The sequence below is a fragment of the Ruditapes philippinarum genome, unplaced genomic scaffold (genome assembly GCF_026571515.1).
Source record: "Ruditapes philippinarum isolate M1 unplaced genomic scaffold, ASM2657151v2 ctg5640_1_1_1_1, whole genome shotgun sequence".
NCBI classification, from domain to species: Eukaryota; Metazoa; Mollusca; class Bivalvia; order Venerida; family Veneridae; genus Ruditapes; species Ruditapes philippinarum.
The window spans coordinates 1-13,862 of record NW_026866245.1 but is presented as its reverse complement, the minus strand read 5'-3'; the positions used below and the strand labels follow the sequence as shown (position 1 = coordinate 13,862).

At 35.4% G+C, this 13,862-nt stretch overlaps 3 protein-coding genes across 3 annotated transcripts in view; all 3 read right to left on the bottom strand.

Moving 5' to 3' along the window:
• Positions 1 to 342, bottom strand: part of LOC132731889 (ankyrin repeat and SAM domain-containing protein 6-like) — a 35,616-nt gene extending 35,274 nt beyond the window's left edge. The window contains exon 1 of the mRNA XM_060718187.1: positions 55 to 342. Coding sequence (XP_060574170.1) covers positions 55 to 204 — 150 coding nt within the window. The 5' untranslated portion in view covers positions 205 to 342. The remainder of the gene's footprint in view (positions 1 to 54) is intronic.
• A 4,615-nt stretch (positions 343 to 4,957) lies between these two features.
• LOC132731888 (uncharacterized) lies at positions 4,958 to 6,209 on the bottom strand. Its single transcript, XM_060718186.1, has 2 exons — positions 5,546 to 6,209; positions 4,958 to 5,383 (listed from the first exon to the last, which is right to left on the bottom strand). Exons 1-2 carry the CDS (start codon positions 6,192 to 6,194, stop codon positions 4,974 to 4,976), a joined length of 1,059 nt encoding a protein of 352 aa, XP_060574169.1. The 5' UTR covers positions 6,195 to 6,209; the 3' UTR covers positions 4,958 to 4,973.
• Positions 6,210 to 8,847: 2,638 nt separating this feature from the next.
• Positions 8,848 to 12,827, bottom strand: LOC132731887 (gastrula zinc finger protein XlCGF8.2DB-like). Its single transcript, XM_060718185.1, has 4 exons — positions 12,109 to 12,827; positions 11,663 to 11,791; positions 10,482 to 10,603; positions 8,848 to 10,165 (listed from the first exon to the last, which is right to left on the bottom strand). The coding sequence occupies exons 1-4, from the start codon at positions 12,173 to 12,175 to the stop codon at positions 9,974 to 9,976; spliced, it is 510 nt and encodes a 169-aa protein (XP_060574168.1). The 5' UTR covers positions 12,176 to 12,827; the 3' UTR covers positions 8,848 to 9,973.
• Positions 12,828 to 13,862: the final 1,035 nt, after the last annotated feature.

Genomic DNA, 13,862 nt, shown 5'->3' with positions numbered 1-13,862 from the left:
ATTAAATCTCTATTGGAATTTATTACACTCCCTACATGACAGTATTTTTCCTACCTGGTCATGTCCATTTCCTGCAGCGACCATTAAAGCAGTATTTTCATCTTCGTCAGGAGTATCGACTCCAAGACCCTCGTCCAACACCGCCTGTGCAGTATCAACATCGCCCTGCTCGCACGATGTCATTAACTGTTGGACGGAATCCATTTTGGGACACTTATTAACCTTAGTCACATGTTGAAAGCTAAATTATTTACAGTCTGGGACAAAATAAAACACAAAATTGTTTAATCTGACACTGGAATTTCGTCCTCCATTTTGAAACGTATAATAGAGTGACTTCCCTTGTTTCTACTTAAATCGCGGAAAGTGAGTATAAAACGAAAGGCTTTTGATAGATGTAGTATAGGCCTGGATGATGATTTATATCAATATTTTGATAGCTTTGTAAATTCACAATATAATAAAATTGTAAATCTGTTAATATGAAAAAAAATATGGATTTATGAAACACTATTCCTTTAAAAATAAGAAATTCTTCATATCTTAAATTGTTTAAATCACATTCAAACATTTATTATTACCTAAACATGATCATTACAGAAAAAAGACCTAAATAGATATACTTTATACTATAATATAATATTATGTCTGTCTTCTTTGTTGATTAAGATTTACTGAATGTTTGTAATCTTTATAATTACTTATAATATGTCCATTGTTATGTTTTTTTTGAAGGCCTTGTTGAAAATTAGATTTTGCATTATGTGTTGTCTCTAATGTTTTGATATGTATTGTCTTAATTAATAAGCTACCTTCGTTAAATAAAGAGTTTATCATTATTATTATTGTTATTATTATTATTATTATTATTATTATTATTATTATTAATTTATTATTATTATTATTATTATTATTATTATTATTATTATTATTATTATTATTATTATTATTATTATTATTATTATTATAAGAAAACCTAAGTAAAAACAAACAAAAAACTGTTTTCAGAAAGGTGCATGGTGTTTTGAAACAAAATAAAAATGCTTTTAAGCTGGAATACGTCATTTTATATTTTATGTGCTGAATCTAACATATTTTTTGTTCCATTTTTTAAGTACTTAGATTTCGTAGGTTTCTTAATAACATTTCATATGGCCGAAACACAAGAGATGATTGCAATTCAATGTATTAAAACATTTGCAAGTTAAAAAAAATTGCTAGTATAATGAATTTTCAAAGACGATACTGTATGGTTTATATAGATCCAAAAGTCAGATAAATTTTGGCAAAACATATTTAATTGTATGCGCAAGAAATCTAGGGCTATAATTACGTTTATAAGAATGAAATTGTATAGAGCTACATGTAGCTAAGTTAAATTTTATAAACATTGTTGTCATTTGTCTTAAGTTTGTTCTTGGTGAATGTTGAAAATATGAGAATCTACCACATTGTACTTATTATATGACAAAGTGTGATAAGTTAAACACGGTTGGTTCTTAAAAAGTATGTTCCTTTTTTTTTCTTTTTTGATAATGACAATTAACAGAAAGAACGACTCACCGGTCCAAAAAAGCAATGACACGAGGAACTCTCCAAGCCGTTTTGCTTTTGGTTTCGCTTATCCGCAACGGAATCTTAACGGTAGGCACAAAACTAATTCGAAGAGTTTATTACACAGAAAGAAGAGCACATCGCCATACAGGGAAAAAAACAGGCTTATGTCACGCAGGCATCTGACGTCCTTGTTTCTTCTGGTTGGGTCTTATTTGAATAAATGCTAGTATTTTATTTTTGACCGAGGTCTGTGAACTTTTTTGTTTTCAGCCAAAGAGGAGGTTGGGATTATGGAACATGCCTGATATATAAAGTGGACTGACATTAACTTCACGGTAGAGAAATCACTAAATATGTGTATTTCCATGGAAAAGAAATCACACAAGTTAATGTTTGGTACAAATTTAGTTCTAGCAAATTTATTAAAGGATATTTTGTATCGAAACTTCGGTCATCTCAAATAGTTAGAAAATATTGTACGTGGCAGAGCATTCTATGATTTTTGAAAACAATCATATTCTTTAAAAAATCGGATATATAATGAATTTAGAAACTGTGTTTACCTTTCCAGCTTTGTTTTGGCCAAGGGCTCTACAGTGGAAGTATTGAGAGCACTCATTTAAATAGATCCTCAAAATGTGAATGAGCCATTTTTAGTAGGGGTGACTGCTTTGCCATGGACATACATATATAGATGCATTTTACACTAATTCTCACTTAAACACGACGTTCCATGTGATAAATGGTGGAAATATAATAATAATATAAAAATATCTGGATTATGTGTGATCCTGATTCCTGCAAAATAACTTAATATCTTGTACTGTATTTATGAAATAAGTTGAACATAAGTTGATTAGCTTCTGGGTTTAACTAGTGACCCTGGATGGAAAGGTTAAGAAAAATTAGCGTGTCGTTGATTAAATTGAAATCTTTTTATTGCAGGTATCTTTTTACAAAGAATCATGGTTAACAGTATTCGTCACTCTTAGTGCAGACTTTTAGCACATGTGGACATGTTTTAAATTTTAAACGAACGTATAGCTCAAAAAGTTTTATTACTTTCAAAGTATTGATATTTAAATTACTTGGGGACAATACGCCGCTTTTGATGGAATGGCACGGAAGTGTCACATTGAAGATTCCGTGATTACCGCCTTATGAACACATCTGTTTCTTAATTCAAAGTTTTACCGTTTCATGTTTAAAATTTAATGTTGAATGCTGCGGTGCTATGGGGCATGGACGATAGTTTGCACTTGACAGTAACGTCTATGAACAAGCTCAATCAAACCGAGCCTGCAACATTTTCATTTTTGCCGTTTTTGGACTTTCTTTATGAATTCTTTTTTGCTCTTTTTTTCACCACATGAGCGTTGTTCGTGTCGTGTGGAGGCTGTAAAAAATCGCCCCGTACATTCAATCAGAGATGTTATATTTTCGGTCCTTAAATTGCTGTATTTGTGGTACATTTTAGTATTATTATATCTATTTGGCATTTTCTAGTTGGGTGGTTCCAATATTCATACTTGAAAAAAGTTGAAATACCATTAGGATATGTTGCCTGCTTTTTTAACTTTGTCTTTTGACGTCTTATCTGTGATATACAGGCTTGATAACCTCTGATCCCCTCTCAAAGTTCTATTTTGTTTAGTTCCGCCCATTGTTTTTTCGTTTAGGACACGCGCTGTCTATTACTCGGGGGCAATACGACGCTTTTCATGGAATGGTACGGAAGTGTCACATTGAAGGTTCCATGATTACCACCACGGATGTTTCTAAATTCAAAATTTTACCATTTCATGATTAAATGTTGAATTCTGCTTAAGCCGGTGCTGGGGGGGGGGCGTGGACGGTAGTTTGCATTTGACAGTATCGAACTTGCAAGATTTTCAAATGTGCGGTATTGGACTTTCTTTAGGGATTCTTATTTTCTCTATTTCTCTATTTTTAGATGTCCTCATACATGTATAAGGGCAACCAATAAAAAGATAATATAGAAATTGTGACCGATGACTGCAACTGGAACGGACCATGACTGTAGCAATAGCTCGAATTCTGTCCTCGAAAAAATCGGGCTTGAAGTGTTATTTCTTTCGATGCATAAAAATTCACCAAGGTAACAGTTGGTTGAAACTTTGAACCAATTTATTTTGTTTGATACAGTATCAAATGTCCTGTTCTCCATATAATCATCTGCAATGATTTTTCAGAAAATTCAATGCTGACATTCAATCTCTGACACAGAAACTTCACGACAAACCTAACAACAAGTAGTTCTCAAAACAGCTTAAAACTAGCGATGTTAAAGAAAGAACTATTTTTATTTTGTTACAAGTATCAAACAAATTACCACGCATCCAAAGTTTAAATGTAGCGTTGGGTTATAGAATTGTCAATTCACCAATTACGCGGATGAATATGAAAATGCTATTTTTAGCGATGTCGATTACCGAATACCTCAAAGCGTATTACACTGTCGAGTAGTGGAATATAGACATGTCGGACTGTTTTGGTGAGAAGATTTTCCTAAATTATTTGCACCAATGTTAAACAACAGGTATATCGTGAACAAAATACTTCGAAATTAATAAGGATTACCATGGAGCTAAACATAAGATTTATATATCTGTGGGATTACAAACCCTGCATGGATATTCTAAAATTAGAATTTTTGGATTTTATTCAGGCTGTTGTCGTTAAATATCTCCGTGGTGCAGGGGTAACGCGCACGTTTAGGGTGTGACAGGTCTGGGGTTCAAATCCCAGTCGAGGCAACTTTTTATTTTTATTAAGGAAGTAGCCACGATATGCAGGATATAGGATAGAGTGTGGCTGTCAAAACAATGAACATAAATGAATTTTGATGCAACTAGTCATTCAAAATTCCGTATGTATCAAACTCAAACTGTGAAAGTAAAAAATCCAAACACAGTCGCTGCATCTCGGTGCCCTGCAAGGTGAATTATAGTATATAAAAATAAAGTTATACAGGAAAATACATACAGATATACAATACGATTTAGATTGCAAAGATCAGAAAATACTACAGAGCTTGCAGCCCTTTGATTTGTTTTCTACCAGTTATAATACATGTATTGTATCTTATAACGTATGGGCGGGGGCGTTGACGCGTTACTCAGGTAATATAAACACGTTTTAACGGCACTAAACGATTTTGTTTTCTAGAGATTTCATGAAATCATACTGAGGAAGGTGGTGGTTTGTAACGATACATATTTTTTTAATCGGCCCATTGTTAACACAATTAGAAGAAAAGTCCACAAACATCTGGATAAACCCTCGTAACATGTGGAATTAAATGTGAAAGTTCTGAATGGTATCAAATTATCTTATCTTTATTCAGTATGCCTATCAGAATTTACTTCAATCGGATGTAAATAAGTATTTGAGCTTTAGTCTGAAACAATAAGGAACCCACTGAAACTCGAGGACAAATGCATATGATCTATACCATGACAATAAGACAGAGAGGCCTTATCGCCAACATTGAGATGATATACGAGTGAATTCGTACCAGACGCATAACCAGAAGTACTGCTCGCTTGACCAACAGTTATCTGTGTTGCAATTATATTATTAGAATTCCTTCGTGTTATACGTATTTCACAGAAAGCTTCCTTTATTCCAGGCTCACGTACAATTGTCGTTGTAAAGAAATAGACACCAGCTCGAGTGCAGATGAATTCTCCGGTTGACAAGTTGAACACGTGGTCTGTGTTAAAAAGTGAAGTCTTAAATTTAAGACGATTCGTGCTGGAGGCTGCTTTGTCGACCACTTTCAAAGAGAATCCAAGCTGGATATCTAAATGTTGTAAAAATAAAGGTATATAGATCTAATTTATAATTCTGAAGAAATATAGAAATGGATAATTTTACAGATATTATACACAAAAATGTTATAATTATACAGGCCATTGAATTGAAATCAGTATTTATTACCAAAAAAAAAATTGATAGCATTTACCTGTTTTCAATATTTTTTCACGATTCAGCGACGTCTGCAGAGTTATGTTGTGAATGCTTTCATTCGCATACAGTAAACTGTTATTAACTCTACTTATAGCCTGGTTAAAGTCATGTTTTTCAACAAAATTGGCCTTATCTTGGCTAGTGAAAGCTAAATACTGGTCAAGTAAGACATGGTAATTCTTCAAAAGGTGCTCCTGACTGTTCGACAAACTCTGAAATTGGTCCGTTAAATTTTCATTCATCTTTGATTGCTCCAACAATTCGTCTACAACATAACTTTGGTTTACATATTTTTCTTTTAATAAATCATTCTCTTGCTGTAAGATTGTCAGATGTTTCGAAGCGTTTTCTAAATCTTTGATTATCTTTGTATTTTCATCAATTAACTGCTGGCGATTATTCTTGTCTTTCTGAAGCTCCTTAGTAACTGCTAGGTTGAATTGTTCCAGTTTATCCAGTCTATTTTCAAGCATATGCCTTGCGTTTTTCTCATCAACGAGTAGACTAATAAGATCCCTATACTCATTGACTCCTATGTTAGCACTTGAATTCACGAGAAGAAAAGAAGACGCACACCCAAGCATTATATATAGCACCACAATTACTTTGACAGGCATTATGTGGGTAGTGTGGTCAGAATTCATTTTAGAAGTTTGGTATAAATTGATCCATAAACAGATTTCATATCTATTAAATATATTATAATAGCATGTGATACGTGATATGTAATCTTACATAGAATACAGATAACATACATATACTTAACCTTTTAACTTATCTGCATATTATATGCTCGCCAAATTCATTTGGGTATGAACTGATATTTAAATTGTGTTTGTCTTCATTGCATATTCCTGTATTTCAATGGAATATGATTCAGTTCACAGGCATTTGTCACATTTCTAGTCAATAATTCTTTAATATTCAAGGACAAAATTTCTATCCTGCATCCCATTACAATACATATACCATATACTGACTGCATGGGTAGTAATTTTGTCCTTGTTTATTGAAGTGAGATTATTTTTAAGATATTATTCTTTATCTTAACATGCATTGACCTGAAAAATATCCCAAATGCCTGTGATTCCGCTCCGTAAGGTACCAACAGACTATTTGTATCAGCTACTTTTCTACCTAACCATTTTGCATTTCATCTCGATATACTTTTTTGCATCGACTGTCCGGTTTTCGCTCTTATGTTTATAATATATAAATTATGAATCATTTTTTATATATACTACTCAAAATTTGCTAAGGATCACTTTTTCTACAGTGCGTTACTTTTGTGTGTATTAGTAATAAATGTGAAAATTGATTAAAAGGAATTAAATATAATTAGTTAGAAATTGATTTTTATGAAAATAATGACAATGGAAGTGTTCCTTGATGTGTGCCAGTTGCGAAAAGTGTGCTTAACGAAAATCAACATTTGGAGAAGATAGTGGAATAAAAAAAAATCTTGCAAATCAGGAAATGTTTGGCATAGGGTGTTTAATACCGAGTATGGTGTCCGCGGGCATTAATTACGGCCTGGCATCGCCGCCGCATGCTGCTGATGAGCCTGCGGACCTTGTAATGAGGAATCTGGGCCCATTCCTCTATGATTGCATGGCTTAGCTCCTGATCGAACTGTTGTTGGTTGAACGTGGCATGAAGAAATGGCTTTCTGCAGCATATCCCAAGCATGCTCAATTGGATTTAAATCCGGGGACCTCGATGGCCAAACCATGGGGACTATATTTGCTTCCTCAAGATATCGGTTTGTGATGTTGGCTCTGTGTGCACGGGCGTTGTCATCCATAAGAATGAAATCAGGGCCGACTGCAACAGCGTACGTGCGTACATGGACGTCTAAGATTTCATCGACGTACCTTACTGTAGTCAGTGTACCGTTTTCAAAGATGTGTTGGTCCGTTTTCCCCTGAGCGCTTAGTCCCGCCCACACCATGACTGAACCCCCGCCAACACAGTCGTGTTTTGCAACGCATGCTGGAGCTTAGCGTCCATTTGGACTTCTCCAAACCATAGCCCGTCTGTCCGTGAAGTCCACACAAAACCTTGACTCATCAGTGAAGAAGACCGGGGTCCAATCATTAACTGTCTTACCTGTCGATTTGCCATAGTTTTGTTAATTTGAACACAGTTTTACAATAAAACGAGAGAAGTCTTTCTGCTTGTACACGTTTACGTGATAGCACATGGCCATAAACACCAAATTTCCATGGGTATGCCTTTCCATGTGCTTTTCGTGCAAGATGTTCATGACAAATCCACGATTATGAGGTCCCCGTAAATGTGAATCGTTAGCGGAAATATGATTTTAATATGATGATAATAAGACTTAAATATGCAATGTCAAAAAGGTCATCCGTAGCAAATTTTGAGTAGCATATGTATAGAGTGACTCATATTAAATCACATGTTAAGAGTAATTTTTTGCTTAAAAAAGTGAAACTTTAATCCAAATCGCAGAGAGAGTCGACATATCGGCCAGATTCCATGATTATAACAAAATTGTAGTTAATTACAGTCTTCCTTCCGCCACCGACCCCGTTTTGTTAGCTGCTGCTTTTTTCGCAGCAGCCACGGTAAGCCTCTGCTGTGAGTTTGTTCTATTGGGTTTTACGTCACATCGACACAGTATATTATTAGGTCATACGGCGACGTTCCAGCTGTGTAGCAAGCCCGCATAGCTCAATCGGTTACAGCGCTAGACTTGTAATCTCGACATTGTGGGTTCGATTCCTTGACTGGCCAACTAAAATTACTAATCAGTCTTCCGGATGAGTCTTTAAATCGAGGACCCGTGTATGAGTGCTTAAACACTTGGCACGTTAAGAACCAGGAGAAGCTTCTGCAATTGGGGCATCTTTCTGTATCTTGCACTATCCTCCAAAGTATATAATAAAATGACTAATACTCTTCTGGAGGTCTCGACCATATGGGCAACCGGTGGCGAGTATGAATAAACTCAAATACACACACTCCTTCCAGCTTAAATAGTGGAGGAAGACCTCAGGTGCCCTTCCGTGCATTAATTCAGGCACGAACACCTGAGTAGAACCACCGACGTTCCGTAAGCTAACTGTAAGTATATGACACTAAGTTCCAAACATAACCAATAAGCATTGCTTTAATATAGCTACAGTAACATGAGAGAAATTGTATCTATGTAAGTAAATAAATAAAAAATGTATTCTCAAATTGTCGAAAATGATAGCTTCTAAATATGCATTGAGTCGTGAAAAAGAAATAATAACATATGTTCGATATTTTTTTCACAATTTTATTCAATATAAACTACATAAACAGTTCAACATGAAGGAATGTACAGTCAATACTTTACAACAATGACAAGATGGCACGTGATTTGATACGTCAATATTTTACTTAAATTAGTACCCAAAGCACTTCTTGACCATGTGTTACATTAATTAAACAAGAAACAAAACAAAAGGATAACATCTACAGACTTAAATAACAGACTTGTGAAACAAGAAACAATTAAATGAATTCAAAACAACATTGTTCACAAAGTCTGAATATAAATTAGTTAATTGTATAGTTATTTTTAACATGCATCAAATTGCCATTTTTAATACTATAAATGTCTCTAACGAAAAGATTAAGTCTCCCCTTGAGAAGAAAATTAAGACTTACAAGGCTAACTATTGTCTTAAATGGACTTCTGGAAAAAAACATTCATCACCTTTTTGGGAAAATGTCAAAATATGTACTGACTTAATAGCAAACAATGCAGAATATGGCCAGGAAGCATTGTTGGACCACATTCGTAACGGACCACATCTGAAACACCTGTTACGAATGGAAATCGCATTTGTAAGTGGCTAACTGGTGTTACAAATGTGTAAAGGGAATACCTTACATGGACTTATCCATCTTTTAATCTGGACAAAACAATTCATCTCCTTTTTCCTTTTTAGGACAAATATTCACTGAATGAATAGCCAACAGTTCAGACCATGATCAGACAGCATGAGTATACCGGCGTACCTTGTAAAGCCCATGTCGCATGGATAGATTCACTCGTCGCCAGCAACACAAGTAAACACTTTAGACTTTGTCAATAAAGTTCCTTTACATCACAAACGTCATATGAAAGGAGCCAGTCAAAATTTGTCAGATCTTTAGGAATGCATTACAGGTAAAGTATATTTCTTTTAATTTTGAGATTATATACAGGAACGTCCTTATGTTTAGTCAGTACAATATGTACTGCACATGTAAGAGTTCTAAGGTAAAACACGTGTTTGTTACCCTGAATGAGTCATCGTACGAAGCTGGTTTTAACTTGTTGGCTTCTTAAACTTAAACCACTTTAAAATACCAAAGAGTCGTTAAAAGCAGGAAAAGTCCTTAACACAAAGCCAACTGAATAAATGTCAGCCATTTGAAAGTTTCATTTAGCTTCGTTTGAATCTTCTGCTATATTGCTCGTGCTGGTCACTTCCTGTTTCATACAGTCTTTCTCGACGTCTGAGATGTTGTGGGAGGAGTCATCCTCATCACTGGCATTGCCAAGAGAGGGAGGAGTTTCCTCACTTGTTCCACTCCTTGACTCCGCCTGCTGATCATCTTCAATTGTTACTTCCTGTAGAACATAAAATATTTATTTTTGCACTTCTTGCTAAGACAAATTTCGTGTGCATTTCTTACTATATTTGTTAAAACGATCTATAAATCATATTTTTGTTTCTGGTTGTTGCTAAATCAGTTGAAATCTCCGTAATATGATTGTTACAAATGATGTAAAAAGTCTTAAATTGCAGTTCACCAAATTTAATCAAATATTTTACTTGTTAGTGCTAATATTACAATAAATGATTCTTGGATATATCAAGAGTTATAAAAATACACGTCAACACTAGTTTTAGTCAACTTCATGATGTCAAAAGCTAGTAAAGTACCTGGTGTATTTTCATGTGTTCGTCCAGAGTTGCTCTTCCTGAGAACAATTTACCGCACGATGTGCACGGGTATATCTTATCACCACTATGAGTTTTCATGTGCTCCATTTTATTACTCTTCTCTGAATAACAAAGAAAGATAAGCATTAACACATGTTTAAAAAGTAAAATATTTGACAGTGAAAAGCCGGTATCCGTAATCTTTACAATCCGGATTCCCGCAAAACCGAGCGAATTTTCAAGTCCCATTTCAGTCTTTCTTATTTTCCCAGCCCAGATCCCATGGAGCAAAGCAATTTTTTTTTAAGTTATACAATATGTTAATCGTTTAAGTCGTTAAACTATTTTGTGTCATATATATCATATAGGTATATGTTAAATTGGAGATATTTTCTCACATTGGATTTTTTTCCATTTGTCCAGATTAGACGGGTGTAAAATAAAAAACACGCATATGTCCATCGTTTTATATGGCTGGTTTTAATAACTGATAATTGGTAAGATAAACTAATTAATTCACTTTAAGGTATTCGAGTATTGGTCAGCATTCTGAAATCGAACATAGAGAATATTATCATATAATATTCTGATGGCATATCGGGAAAAATGATTTTTGCTAACCTCGGATGCTACATACTAAGCAACAACAGGGATCAAACCATCTCACCTGCTGGAGCTGAGCAATATGCATAGACTCTACCCAATTACTCGCTACTTACGATCACGCAAGTTTAAACAGTTGCTGCAAGTCCTTAAAAGCAACCTCTCAGCTACAAGGGCCCTGATGGCATATACACCAGCAATTGGGATGAACAGTTTATGTTATAAGTTACAAAGATTTTTGACAGGTTATATGACCATATATAAACGGTTGTTTGTAAATATAACCAGAGTCGCTAGGCGAGGGTTATATTGCAAACGACCGTTTATATACGGCCATATAACCTGTCAGGAATATTTATAACGGATTTATAATACAGCAAGCATCATGTTTAGAGGAATAAAGCGAGATTTCTTTATAAATCGACAGCAGCCGTGTCTATAAAACTATATAAACGTCACGGTTATCCAATGAAAAGCGATGTTACAAACGTGCAGTATTACAATCGTTTCAATAAAGTGAATTCGTCAAATTATCTAAAATATCGTTTAAAATAAATTCTACAGTGTTTATAACTTACTTGTAAACGTTTTATGGCAAACTGGACACTCGTGGCTTTGTTTCTGACCACAGAGTCCGGCCATGTGTGCTGACAGCCCACTGGATGATGTAAATGACCTCGTACATGTTGGACAAGTTATCTTGCTTCCTAAACGAAATGTTAAACATTAATGTTCGTAGTCTTTTAAGCATCGATAAAATGAGACAATACCGAACTCATCGCATTTATTAACATTACTTTAACCACGAATCTACCTCAATATATGCACACAGGTTACGCAATATAATATATCTTTCATGTTCCTGATAGATTTACCTGAACATTATACGTTTCAAATATAGGATACTGCTGATAAAAAATATGTAAAGTATGGCTTTTTTAAATATAAACATGCAGTATATTAACACATATTATAAAATCAAATGTTTGATTAGTGTTAAAAGAATGAATAAAAGTTCTTATACCTTTCCTATGTGTATTCATATGGGTTAAAAGATTATGCTCAGAGGAACATTCTTTTCCACACTCCATGCAAGAGTACTTGGGTTTTTTGTCCGGCTCTCTTGACGCATGTCTAGCAAAGAAGTGGGCCTGCAGCTGTACCACGGTACCAAACCATTCGGGACATGTCGGACATTTGTGTGTTTTCTTCTCCAAATCATTGTGGAATTCCTTGTAAATGACTTGCTAGTTCAAATACATCTGAAAACTTTGCCTCACATTTGGAACAATGAAACCCGTCGTCGGAATTTGCTTTCGAGTGGTGACTTACTTTACTAGAGATGTGCTCCATTGGAGAAGATGCTGGACTTGTAGAAAGGTAATCAAGCGTATTTGTGTTTAACGGCTGAATAGTAAGAGATTTGTTTGTAGACGAATTTGCTCTTCCCATTTGATCAGATTTCATTTTATGCAAATACTTGTGGTTTTCTAGCTCCGCACTGAAGAAAAACCTTTGAGTACATTGGTTGCAGGCAAATCGCCTGGCTGTGACGCCGTGCTCTAGCGCATGCGCTTGGATATCCATAGCGGATTTAAAGTCACGCCCACATGCGCTACATTTGTATTCTGATTTTTTGAAGGTATGTTCGATCAAATGACACTGTAATTTGGCGGGAGAATCTAAAATGACACAGCACAAGAAACACTCGTGCACGTTGCCTTCCCGTCATCATGTGTGTAGCTACGTGCATTTTGAATTTCATACTCGCTGCTGAATGATTCCTGACATTTAATACATTGGTAGGACTTTTTGTGGGATGCCTCGTGAAGCTCTAACCCGGATTTTGATGAAAACGAGGCGCTGCACTGGTTTGCATGAAAATTCTGAAGAGTTTCCATGGTAACAAGGTTTGCATACATAGTATGTCCGTCCGGAGCTGTTTATTTTGGAAACCAAGTTTTCACTTGTCTCGAAACTTATTCAAGCATACACAGCACGTATGAAAGGAGGATTTACTTTGGAAATGGTGTCTACCATGCATCTGTAACTCTAACATGGAAGCAAGCGTCTGGCGACATACGATGCACTGCATTACCGCCCCTTGAAAGCCATGCTCTTGTGAGGTGGAGGTAAAATTGATCCTCACTCCGTATTGAAAAGTTTACAAGCCAACGCAGACGTTGCCTTGCTGTATTTTTACAGTGTGTCAGCTTATGCTCTGCAAGTATACCGGAACTCGCAAAAACTTCATCGCAAATGTTGCACTTCTGTGAACCCGTGGTTCAAATGGATTTTACTGTGCTTTTCCAGATCAGCCTTACACTTAAATGTTCTGACTGCAAAAAGGACACGCCATGCATATTTTCTCCCCAAAGGACGAAATTAATTTTTTTCGGTGTATGCATTTCCAGCTATTTCAGCGCGTCTGATGCGATACTGGCCGGGAGAACATACGATGATGTCAAAGCGTCTTGTAACAAAGATGATTGTTTTGTCTGCTGACGAGAAGCTTGATTCAGAGCTAGGGCGGGAAATCATGGTGTTGTACATACTGGTAATTGTTTCGCCATTATCAATACTGTTCAGTTTTGGACTCGAGCTTGGGCTGTACTTTCCCGATGCGAACTTCAGACCGTGATCTTGAAGTTTATGGCTCTGAAAATGGATAAACGGTTTGGTCGTTAGTTTAATCGTTTTGTCACATGGCTTTTTTATCTTTTTTTCAACAGTCTTATTAAAAGTAGATCTATATTGCATTCATAAAATGTAAATTTT